At 43.6% G+C, this 13,342-nt stretch overlaps 1 protein-coding gene across 13 annotated transcripts in view; it reads left to right on the top strand.

Moving 5' to 3' along the window:
- Window positions 1–13,342, top strand: part of CTNND2 (catenin delta 2) — a 3,400,942-nt gene that overhangs the window by 415,378 nt on the left and 2,972,222 nt on the right. For all 13 annotated transcript variants that reach the window (XM_077269511.1, XM_077269508.1, XM_077269506.1 and 10 more), the window contains exon 4: window positions 1,586–1,620. Coding sequence is in view for 11 of the 13 variants with exons in the window: in XM_077269508.1 (XP_077125623.1) it covers window positions 1,586–1,620 (35 nt within the window). In the remaining 2 variants the exon portion in view is untranslated. The remainder of the gene's footprint in view (window positions 1–1,585; window positions 1,621–13,342) is intronic.

Here is a 13,342-nt window from a genome sequence, read left to right as displayed (position 1 = left end):
CCGCGCGCGTCTCGGCTTACTACGGAAGGTGAGAATAGCAGGTTTTTTGTTTTTTTATTATTTTTAACATTACATCATTTTACTATTGATGCTGCATAGGCAGCATCAATAGTAAAAAGTTGGGGACACACAAGGTTAATAGCAGCGTTAACGGAGTGCGTTACCCGTGGCATAACACACTCCGTTAATGCTGGCATTAACCCTGTGTGAGCGCTGACTGGGGGGCACTCGGGAGTATGGAGCGGGCGCCGGGCACTGACTGGACAGAAGTAGGGAGGGACTAATCGGACTATGCCCGTGGCTGATTGGTCGCGGCAGCCAGGACAGGCAGCTGGCGAGACCAATCAGCGACGCGGGATTTCCGAGACAGACAGACGGAAGTACCCCTTAGACAATTATATAGTAGATTCTATGTGTACACATTTATTTTAGCTATTCTATTCTAACCTGTCAGTGTAATTTTACTGTACACCGCACTGAATTACCGGCTTTTCTATAGAACACCGGTGTATATTTCTCGCAAGTCACACGTGTGGTTCTTGTGTAATCCGTATTTTTCTCGCCCCCACAGACTTTCATTAATGAAAGCCCGTAAAATACGGCCGAGAAATATACGGCAGATAGGAGCTGCCCTATAGAGAAGCATTGGTCCATGTGCAATGCGTTGTTTTTGCGCCTCTCATACGTCTGTATTCCTCTCTAGTGTGACCCCGGACTTAGCCGCCCTGCAGAGGCCCCCATCCATGTCCGGGCCCCAGTTCAGCTGCATCAGCTGTACATGTGGTATATCCACCCTGACCTAGTGGTAGATGTATTACTCTTTCAAGGATGATTTTTTTTCTCTCTATTAATTAATATAAATAAAGATTATCTTTTATTTCTGGGGGTTTTCTTACTCATGTAAGACTTTTCATATTTACACTTTTTTTTTACTTAACTTTGTAAGACAATACATAAAGAGATCCACATCTGTAGAACCTTCTGGTAGTTTTAAAAATGCCCAAAATACTCAGCAGAGCAAGAGGAGTAGAATATGAGTAAGGCCGGAGTCACACTACAGCGAGATACGGCCGAGTCTCACAGGTTAAAACCAAGCTCTGGCATCGGCACTCCGGAGCGGAGCATGCAGCTCCATGTATTGCTATGCGGCCACATGCTCCGCTCTGGAGTGCCGGCGCCAGAGCTTAGTTTTAACCTGCGAGACTCGGCCGTATCTCGCTGTGTGTGACTCCGGCCTAAATCTGACCCCTTTTGTCTTTGTGACCAAACCAACATTTTTGTAGTGTTTCCATATTTTTAGGAAATTATACCTCTTCACAAAGCTGACACCAGCTCTTATACTCTGTAAATATCAATTTGCCTAATTACACACCGTAAAAAAGAAAAACCTCTTGTTATCTAACAACCAATGAAGACCCAGATGTGAACAGACTGCATTCTTTTTTTTAAAAAAAACAAAGTTAACTCTGACTTTTGAGTTAATTAAATAACATGTTTTGTCAAGAACTGAATATTGAATATTCTCTATCTTTGCGTCAGCATCTAAGCAAAATACAGCACAATAAGCATATTTTCTTTCTTTCAGTTCAACGGAGGATCAGTTTCGATGGCAAACACAAGGTGAACAATTTAATTTTTATTACATATTTTTAAAACCTGGCATTGAGTGTGGGAATGTATTGTTACTGTTAGATATTATTTTCTGTCAAAAACATGTCAAACACATAACTTAATTTAACCTTTTATCTTCCAGGTTTTTGTGTTTTTTTTTCTTTTCTTTTGGACATTTTGTATTTCTGGTAGCCAGGACATTTTTTTACACTTTTTTTTTTGTTTACAAACTAAGTCTATATTAAATAAAACAGCATACCGTGCCAAAAAGATATGTACAAAGCCTTAAAGTATTCATAACCTGTGAACATTTCCACATTTTTTCATGTTACACTGACAACTTAAATGTATTTTATTGGGATTTTATGTAATATACCAACACAAAGTAGTATTTTTAAAGTGTAAAGAAAATGATACATAGTTTTCAAATTATTTTGCAAATAGAAATCTGAAAATTGTGATGTCCATTTGTATTCAGCTTCCTATAGTCTGATACCCCTAAATAAAATCCTGAGTGACCAATTGCCTTCAGAAGTCACATAATTAGCAAATCACCTGTATGTACCATATTTTTCAGACTATAAGAGGCACTTTTTTCCTCCAAAAATTTGGAGGAAATTGGGGGGTGCGTCTTATAGTCCAGATGTACCTGCTCTGGCTGTGAACAGAGGGTCACTGTGGCAGGAGCCAGCAGCTGTGGCTAACGCATGTGCCCGCTGCTAATGAAAAATTAATATTCATTGCTCTCTATGCCTATGGAGTGGAGAGAAGTGAATATTAAATTCTCTTTAATAGCGGACACGTTGTTAGCAGTAGCCGCTGGCTTTCTTGCAACTTCTGGGCTCTGGAGTGCGCCTGCTACTTAAGGGAATTAATATTCCCTGCTCTCCACTCTCATAGGCATGAAGAGCAGTGAAAATTCATTGATCTTTAATAGTGGGCACATTAGTCAAAGCTGCCGGCTTCCTGCAGCAGCCGGGCGATCATGTGTGCCCACAATTAAAGAGAATGAATATTCACTGCTGTCCATGACCATGGGAGTGGAGAGCAGTGAATATTCATTCAATTTAGGCCGCGTCACACTCAGCGTATGAAAATACGGTCCGTTTTTTACGGCCGTAATACGCAGAAATGTTCCCAAAATAGTGATCCGTATGTCATCCGTAGGCAGGGTGTGGCAGTGTATTTTTCGCGTGGCATCCTTCGTATGTAATCTGTATGGCATCCGTACTGCGATATTTTCTCGCAGGCTTGCAAAACTGACATCTAATGGATTAATGTGCTCAAATGTTCATTAAAACATATATACAGTATTGAGACACACACACACACACACACACACACACATATATATATATATATATATATATATATATATATATATATATATATATATATATATATATACAGTACAGACCAAAAGTTTGGACACACCTTCTCATTTAAAGATTTTTTTTATATTTTCATGACTATGAATATTGTAAATTCACACTGAAGGCATCAAAACTATGAATTAACACATGTGGAATTATATACTTCACAAAAAAGTGTGAAACAACTGAAAATATGTCTTATATTCAGGGTTCCAAAGTTATAAGGTCATGCAGAGCTCTCTCCTTCTAATCATCTTCCCTTGAGAAAGCCATGGAATATAGAAGCAAAACTTGCCTTGGGGATTTTTTCAATCTTGGGGGCTTATCTAGTGGAATGGGTAAGGCTTGGCAATTTTTGATATGCCTTAATTAAATATTCATGGATGTTTTGGGGTACAGAGGAGTTATATACTTTATGTCAACACTAGTGTTGAGCGATACCTTCCGATATCGAAAAGTATCGGTATCGGATTGGATCGGCCGATATAAAAAAAATATCGGATATCGCCGATACCGATACCCGATACCCGATACCAATGCAAGTCAATGGGACCAAAATATCGGAATTAAAATAAACCCTTTCTTTCCTTGTAGGTTCATTCTACATGAAGGAAAACAACTAAGAATAATGTAGGATGAATTGGGGGAGGTGGCGAAGACATTAAAGGCATAGAGGTTTAGCCCAATCAAATAGAATAGCAGGAATTAAAAAAATTTTTTTAAGACGTTCGGAGTTACAAAGATATTGACTATGTTAAGATTTTTATTTTGTCAGATATTGATGTTTCACTACTTCCATGCCCTTCACCTTCTTTTTTACTTCTCCGACACTTTCTTCTTCATCATCCTCAGCAGCAGCATCTTTGACATCAACTTCTTCTTCACGTTATTCATCTTCTTCACCTTCTTCATAATATTTTTTTTTGTTACATTCTTCATATTCTTTTTATTAAACTATTATTCTTCTTCATATTCTACTTCTTCATCATATTCTTATTTGTGACAGGCATTCCTGTAGTTGTTATCTATAAAAGTTTGAAGATTACACCTTCCGTTCTGCCTGTCACAAAAGAGTTACAACAGGATTTGTCCGCGTTCAGTTAGGCCTGCAGCAGCAGGCTTTTTCCAGGGGCCCCACGAGGAGGAATGGACTCACCCCCATACACTGCTTAGTCTTCTTCTGCTTATAGTTTAGATCATATCTTTTGCTCTGATGTTTAGTCTTATGCTTAATGTTCTTCTGCTCTTTGTTCTGCAGCTTCTTGTTCTTCTGCTTCTCGGTCTTCCGGGTCGTCGTCTCCAGGGTCGTCGTCTCCGGGGTCGACGTCGTCATCGGGGTGGTGTTCAGGGTCGTTGTCTCCAGGGTCGTCGTCTCAGGGGTTGTTGTCTCTGGTGTCGTCGTCATCTTAGGGGTGGTCTTCAGGGTCGTCGTCTTTAGGGTCTTGAACTTGGAAATGTAGCAGAAGGTACAAGAAGGCTGAGAAAATGCCAAGAACCAGCTGATGGAACTGGAACCCGGATGGCTACCCGAAGGTCCAAGAGCCAATGGAACTACCGAGGACCAGCTGACGTTACTGGAACCCGGTTACTAAGCAGGAGGTACCCGTGCCAGAAAGCACTACCAAGAACCACCTGACGTTGGTGGAACTCGGATACCCAGAAGGAGGCACCTAAGCCAAAGGCTCTGCCCGGAAGCAGCTGATGGTACTGGAACCAGGGGGACCTATTCAAGATTGTCTTCCTACAGCCCCAACTAGCGGTGTTGGAGCCCAGGGTCAGCAGGGGGAGTAGAGTGTAGGCCATAGCCTGCACTCGAGGCAGTTTAACATCTGTTGGAGTGTCAGCATGGCGGTCGCAGGACACATTGCCGGATACACAGCTGGGGATCAGCTGACGTTACTGAAACCCAATAACACTGGGTCATGTGTTTTGACTGTGCAGACGGCACTTCTGAGCTTCAACTGGCTGTGTTGGAGCCCAGGGATTACAGTTCAGGTGGTAGAAACATGAACGCAACCGGAGACATGGATACTGTAGCCGAGCAAAAAAGAAAAAAGACACTACCGTAAAGCCCGCACACTACACCAAATAGTGACTAACTAAATCTAAGCATGCAAAAAATATAAAAAATATAAAAATAATAAATGTAACTATGTATCTATTGTCATCATTTTATCTACTATTTGGATTATTTATGTAGTGCCCTTACAGTATAGGGGGTCCAGGAGTGGGGTGCTATTGCTCTGTTTTTACTTATGTTTTATGTATTTTTTCTGCTGTTTTGGTGTACTGAATAAAGCTTTATATATTATTACTATTTGGTGTAGTGTGCGGGCTTTACGGTAGTGTCTTTTTTCTTTTTTGCTCATGTAGTCTATTACTACCGGCCCCTTGGCACCTCCCTGTTATTTTGATTATAGTTGTGCGCCTGGTTTCTCTTTATTATACACATGGATACTGTAGCCAACCAATTATTTAATCTGGAAGAGGAGTGGCAAATTCCTGCGAGATCCAGGCCTTGTTCATTTTCAGAAAAGTAAGCCGGTCAACATTATCGGAGGATAGTTGCATGCAACGGTCTGTTAGTACACCACCTGCGGCACTAAAGACGCGTTCCGATAATACACTAGCAGCAGGGCAAGGATGCCCTGCTCTGCATCACCCCATCCTCGCTCTACACACTGACTATTGGAGAATTGTGTAACTCCCTCCTCTGGACCGATGTCTTCCTCCCCCATTGACTCCTCCTCATCCTCCTCACAAAGTGACCCCTGCCTAGGCCTTTGTAAGGAACCACGTAGCGCTGACTGTCCAGAAGCTGATGGAATTGGTGACTCCTCATCCTCCACCTCTTCCACAACATCATCCCTTAGCGCTTGCAGTGTTTGTTGAAGCAGGCAGATAAGGGGGACAGTCATGCTGACTAGTGCATCATCTGCACTCGCCATCCGTGTGGAATCATCTAAGGAATGCAAAACCTGGCAGACGTCCTTCATAGAGGCCCACTCAGTGGTTGTGAAGTCTGAACGGCGCAAACTGCGACTTCTTTGTGCCTGATGCAGCTGGTACTCCGTTACTGCTTGCTGCTGCTCACACAACCGCTCCAACATATGTAACGTGGAATTCCACCTGGTGGGTAGGTCACATTTGATGCGATGTTACGGAAGGCGGAATCGGCGCTGCAGAGCTGCAATGCGCGATCTTGCCATGCTGGAACGCCGCAAGTGAGCACACTCTAGGCGGACCTTGTGCAGCAGTGCATCAAGATCCGGATAGTCCCTCAAAAAACTCTGCACGACCAAGTTGAGCACATGTGCCAGACATGGGATGTGAGTGAGGTTGCCTAGGCCCAGAGCTGCCACCAAATTTCGGCCATTGTCACACACTACCATGCCTGGCTGGAGATTCGCTGGCACAAACCACACGTCGCTCTCCTGCTTGATGGCATTCCAGAGCTCCTGCGCTGTGTGGCTTCGATTCCCCAAAGAAATTAATTTCAAGATGGCCTGTTGATGTTTGGCCACCGCTGTGCTCATATCGGTCGTAACAGGTAAACGTTCACGAGTCCATGTGGAGGTGGACTGTGACGGCTCCTGCAGCGATGATTCTGAGGAACTTGTGTAAGAGGAGGAGTCAATGTGTACAGACTGGATTCCTGCAATCCTTGGAGTTGGCAGAACACGTCCTGCGCCACTTGCACGATCTGTACCCGGCTCAACAACATTAACCCAATGGGCAGTGAGGGAAAGGTATCACCCCTGTCCATGGTAACTAGTCCACGCATCGGTGGTGAGGTGGACCTTGCTACTGACGGCGTTCAATAGCACGTGTTTTATGTGTCCCTCCACATGCTTGTGCAGGGCAGGGATGGCTTGCCTGCTGAAATAAAAGCGGCTGAGCACATTGTATTGTGGGACTGCCAATGCCATCAAGTTACGGAAGCTGTCAGTCTCCACCAGCCTGAATGACAGCATTTCAAGGGACAGTAGTTTTGCAATGCCAGCATTCAGAGCCTGTGCTCGGGGGTGGTTTGCCGAGAATGGCCGCCTTTTCTCCCATGCCTGTGCTACCGATGGCTGTAGACTGGGCTGGGAGTGTGAGGATGATTGGGAATGTGGTTCGGTGGGTGGAATTACACTGGGTCTGTGGACAGCAGTGCCAGAGGTTCTTCCATGGCGATCCTGTGAGGAAGCCGAACCAGCTGTGTGCGAGCTGGAGGAAGAGGCAACAACACGAGCTGAAGAGGTGGTAGGTGCCGCTGTAGGTTGGCCTAGGTCTTCAGTGTGTTTTTGTAACTCCACCGCGTGCTAGGTCCGCACATGTTTCCACATATTTGTGGTATTGAGGTTGCTGACATTTCTCCCTCTTTTGACTTTGTGATGACACACCTTGCATTTGACAAAGCAAGTGTCATCTGCAACTAATCTGAGCATGAAGGACTCTTCCCTGCTGAAACTGGGTGATGATGAGTCACCGGTGCCCGCAGCAGGCACAGAATCCCCAGGTCCTCTCCCTGCTCCACGCCTACACCCACGTGCCTTACTCCCTGCCTTCTTCATCTTGGTTGACTAATAAAGATAAGCAGAAAAGTACTAAGGGCTTAATGTGCTTATTCCTGAACAGCTCCTAACAGGTATAAGAAACACTAATTTTCTAAAGTGTGGACTAGATTTTAAGTGGACTAGATTTTAATATGAGCTAATGTGGCCTACACAACTGTAAAGTGGTGTGTTTGGTGAACTTTATTATTTTTTATTTTTTTTGGCAGATCTGACTACAGAGTGAGCTGCACTCACACACAGACCATGCAGACAGCCGTGAACGGCGCTGCAAGGCCAAAACAAGCTCCTCTATGTAATCCTATATAGTGTTTTTCCACAATCTAGCAGGATACGGAGGGAAAGCCACTAATAGGAAAAATTAGAAAAAATGTGCAGCAGGCTGGACTAATTGAGAAACAGACAATGGAACAGTATGAGGCAGTGACGTACCCTGAGCTGACTACAACCGGCTTTGGCTGCGGACAGACTACGGAGCGATGTGCACTCACACAGAGACCATGCAGACAGCCGTAAATGGCGCTGCAAGGCCAAAAAAAACTCCTCTATGTTATCCTATGTAGTGTTTTTCCACAATTTAGCTGGATATGGATGGAAAGCCACTAATAGGAAATATTTGAAAAAATGTGCAGCAGGCTGCATTAATTGCAAAAAAGGACAATGGATTGAACAGTATGAGGCAGTGACGCACCCTGAGCTGACTACAACCGGCTGTGGCTGCGGACAGACTACAGAGCGATGTGCACTCACACACACAGAGACCTTGCAGACAGCTGTGAACAGCGCTGCAAGGCAAAAGCAAGGTTCTCACACAGCGGTTGCTAAATTAGCCTGGGTAAAGCACAATGAAGCAAATCGCTATCTCTAAACTGGCTCTCAGTCAGAACACAGCGTCCTGTCCCTAACTGAATTCACAGCAGAGTGAGCCCAAAATGGTGGCAGGGACTTTTATAGTGCATCATGACATCATTTCAGCAGCCAATCACAGCCATGCCAGTAGTTACATGCCCACCATGCAGAACAGGATGTGCCCACACTTCTAATCATTCCTCATTTGCTGAATTCGGGCACTTTGAATTATGGGAACTTCCGATTCCGGTATGCGATATACTGAAAGTATCGGAACTCGGTATCAGAATTCCAATACCGCAAATATCTGCCGATACCCGATACTTGCGGTATCGGAATGCTCAACACTAGTCAACACATGTCTTTTACCAGATTAAGTAAGTATTATTGTTTGCTCTTCTTCCCTATTCACCTATGGGATTTAAATCCTTTCACTGGTTCAGTATTCTTCTCCCCGTTACCCGTTTGTCTTGGTTTAATTAATGTGATTGATTTTATATACATTTTGTATCAATAAAGGGATTTTTAGCCTTAACACTTCATTTACTTCTCCTGTTGTCAATGGTTTTAAGGGAATTAAAATTAAAGAAAAATTCTATCACGCTCTAAGGACATAATTCATAATGATATATTAAATCTTGTCTAATAGTAATCCCTGACGGAGAGCTAGTGTGCAATATGTATAGCCACCACATTTTTTGATTCATTAACTTCTGTTTATAATTGCTTCCTCTGATCGGTTGTTTTATCTTCTCTACCAATCACTTGAAATGTGGAGACATTACCAATATGTTGCTCCACAAAGTGCTTAGAGACTGACAAACATTTAACCCCTTCATGACCCAGGGCATATTCGTTTTTCGCTCCCCTCCTTCCTAGAGCCATAACTTTTTTATTTTTCCATCAATATGGCCTTGTGAAGGCTTATTTTTTGTGGGGCGAGCTGTACTTTTGAACGACATAATTGGTTTTAGCATGTCATATACTAGAAAACAGGAAAAAAATTCCAAGTGCTGTGAAATTGTAAAAAAAAGTGCAATCCCAAACTTGTTTTTTGTTTGGCTTTTTTGCTAGGTTTACTAAATGCTAAAACTGACCTGCCACTTTGATTCTCCAGGTCATTACGAGACACCAAACATGTCTAGGTTCTTTTTTATCTAAGTGGTGTAAAAAATTCCAAACTTTGCTAAAAAAAAAAACCAATTCCGATACCCGTAGCTTCTGTATTTTTCGTGATCTCAGGTTGGGTGAGGGCTTATTTTTTGTGCGCCAAGCTGACGTTTTTAAAGATATCATTTTGGTGCAGACATGTTCTTTTGATCACCCATTATTGCATTTTAATGTTGCGGCGACCAAAAAATTTAATTCTGGCGTTTCAAATTTTTTTCTCGCTATGCCGTTTATCGATCAGGTTAATCCTTTTTTATTGATAAATCGGGCGATTCTGAAAGAGGCAAAACCAAATATGTGTATGTCTGATTTTTTTTTTTATTGTTTTATTTTGAATGGGGCGGTGATTTAAACTTTTTTTTTATTCATATTTTTTTAAAACATTATTTTTTACTTTTGCCCTTCTTCAATAGCCTCCATGGGAGGCTAGAAGTTGGCACAACTTGATCGGCTCTGCTACATAGGAGCGAAGCTCAGATCGCTCCTATGTAGTAGATTTACTGCATTGCTATGAGCGCCGTCCACAGGGTGGCGCTCACAGCAATCCAGCATCAACAACCATAGAGGTCTCAAGGAGACCTCTGGTTGTCATGCCGACGCATTCCAGATGGCCGGAAGTGATAGTTAAATGCCGCTGTCAGAGTTTGACAACGGCATTTAACTAGTTAATAGTGGCGGGTAAATCGCGATTCCACCCGCCGCTATTGCAGGCACATGTGAGTTGTACAGAACAGCTGACATGTCCTGCCTTTGATGCGGGCTCACCGCCGGAGCCCGCATCAAAGCAGGGGATCTGACCTCGGACGTACTATCCCATCCGAGGTCAGAATGGGGTTAAGCAATAATTTATTCACCGCATCAGAAAGGTATCTTGCATCTGACATATTGCAGATTTCACGCAGTGCATGTGATAAGGTAAATTACAGTGCATTAGTTGAATTACAGTTAATGTAAGTATTAATATTGTATACCATATTTGTAGTGATGAACTGAAGATTTTTTTGTTGTTCATATATTTACAGCAAGTACATATCGTGTGTCCACATGGATCGCCCCCCAAGGGCCGTGGGGTACTCGGTACCGGGTCCTGCGGTTCACAGGGGGATGTCATGGTGGCTGACTCGGTCCGTGGCTCTGGGGCGTCCGTATAAAAGGGAAAGGTCTTTAAAGTGATAAAGTTTATGTTCGTGGTGCCACCTGTGGTATTCGGTCAGGGTGACCGGCGCTGCTTTAAGGGGTCTGCTGGGGTAATGTTGTGGCAGCTAGATGGTATACCTTCCCACAGGTGCAGTATGTTCCTAGGACTTCCCAGTGTGTAGACGGTAGATGGTGAATGGCGCAGTGAAGAACAAGGACACAGGGTTGCAGTCTCTCTACCTTTACTGAAGACTTCAGCATCCACAGTTCAGGGCACCAGATCACAGGGCAGACAGAATCCGGTCGGTTTGGAGGCAAGCCCAGAGTTCCCTTGTCCAGGTGGAAATCAGTAGCCTTCCCTTGCGCTGCGGTTGTGTAGTCCCTTACTGCCTATGGCTTCACATAAGGGTCTCACAGATGTGGTGTTTCATTCTCTCTGTCCCCCATATAGGATAGGACAAAACCCGTATGACTGGTGACTTGAGCCTGTTTATAGGGTCTCTTAGATAACCCAGCTCTGAAAGCATGCACAGCTCCTTTAACCTTCCATCCTCCTCAGACTCTGGTCTGGAACTAACAGAACTCCTGTGTGGAGCTCTGCCAGGAACTGAAATAACTTTCCCTACAGACCACCAGTTATATATATATGGGGAGTGACCTAATAAATAGGAGCAAAAGCTTCCCCTGGTGGTCTGGAGTGTGAAATGTGTTGCATGTTTGTGATACCTGGATGCAGTTATCCTTCTATGCCTCTAAACGTAGCATCACTCTCTCCAAGAGGAAAGGAATACCACTGTGATGACCAGGACCCTGGGGTGCCGCACTCTCCCCCCAGTTAAATCCAGTACTCCCGGACTGGGAAAAGAAAACAACAGTTACAGGTTAGCAAAAAGACATACAAATTTTTGAAATGCTATAAAACAAGTTAATACTATATCTAAGCTTCCCTTTATGGGAGGTGAGGTCACTTAAACGTTGCATTAACTTATTTACATTGTGGATCCACTTCTAGGAACAATCTAATAAAACAGTACATTAGCTAACTATGCAATGTGACGACCCTTATGGGTATACTATCTCTTAAGTGCAAAGTCTTCGTCCAACCCCCGCTGGTTACTTTATTCTCTTTATTTTATCAAAAGTGCATCAGGATATCAGCTACAGAAAACACGATTCTATCTAAAGTGAAATCTTTACTTTCATCGCTATTAACTATATTAGCTCTTTAATATATTCTAGCAAAGTGCAACGATTAAACATTCCCTTTAAGGGTTTCAACAATATTCAAGTCTCTTTTAATGAGGTAGTGCAAAGTATCAATCACATTAATGTTCAAGTGAATTCTAACTTTAGAACAGCAGCAACGATGCGAAGGACCCGTCATTAACCCTCAGCGTTGGGTTTGGGGGGGCTACAAGGGATGTATCCAGACACAGAATCCTGCCTCGCCAGACGGGTTTTTCTTCAGGTCTCTGGAAAACAAAACACTTTCTAGCAACATTAGAAACAGTCTCTTTAGAAGCAGTCTCTCTTGAAAGCTTCTTTTTATAAAACCAGTAGGGAGCACCTTTAAGAAGGTGCAAACTATTTACAGCAAAGTCTTGATCATGCACAGTCCATGATTCTCAGTTCCTTAAGGCAACTTGTGCAAACATGTGCAAAACCTAGGATCCTCTTAAAACTGAAGACCCCATTAAGGAATAACCCTGGCCGGGTTCAATAAACTTTAGCAGCAAAGAGTTTAACAGTGAACTATTTACAGTCATTTTTCAAATTTTTCCTGTGGTTTACTGGGGTAGTACGGGTAATGGCAGTCCCGTAGGATACGGGCGGCTACCCGGTGCTACGTATGGTGCGTCTTCTGTTATGGACCTGGTGGTTAGGTGCACCAGGAATGACCTGATAGTTAAACACGGAATCGGGATGAGCTCTGGGGAAATGGGAACTCTGCTGACCGCAAACCCTACTCCTATCAACACAACTAGAAATAGCCGTGGAGCGTGCCTGACTCTTCCTAGACGCCTCTTCACAGCCTAAGAGCTAACTACCCCTAAAGAAAGGAAACAAAGCCTCACTTGCCTCAGAGAAATTTCCCCAAAGGTAAAAGCAGCCCCCCACAAGTATTGACTGTGAGTTAAGAGGAAATCACAAACACAGGATGAAATAGGTTTTAGAAAAGGAGGCCAGTCTAACTAAACAGATTGAGGACAGAAAAGGGATCTTTGCGGTCAACACAAAAAACTACAAAAAACCACACAGAGTGTGCAAAAAATACCCCCCACCGACTCACGGTGCGGTGGTGCCACTCTGCACCCCCAGAGCTTCCAGCTAGCCAGGCAGTTTCATGAAAGCAAGCTGGACTAGAACTTAGCAAGAAAAAACATATGTAACAAATGAACAAGCAGGAACTTAGCTTATGCTGGAGTAGACAGGTCCTAAGAAAGATCCAGGAGAGATCTGAACCAGTACTAGAACATTGACAGCTGGCATGGAGTAACGATCTGAGTGGAGTTAAATAGAGAATCCAGCCTAACCCTAAACGAGAGCAGCTGGGGAAGGAATCTCAGAACCAGCAGCTCCACTCACAGCCACCAGAGGGAGTCCACGGACAGAACTCACCGAAGTACCATTCATGACCACAGG

Source organism: Ranitomeya variabilis, chromosome 6 (assembly GCF_051348905.1).
Source record: "Ranitomeya variabilis isolate aRanVar5 chromosome 6, aRanVar5.hap1, whole genome shotgun sequence".
In the NCBI taxonomy this organism is placed as follows: domain Eukaryota; kingdom Metazoa; phylum Chordata; class Amphibia; order Anura; family Dendrobatidae; genus Ranitomeya; species Ranitomeya variabilis.
The sequence above is the reverse complement of the archived record's forward strand: the minus strand, read 5'-3'. Positions and strand labels throughout refer to the sequence as shown.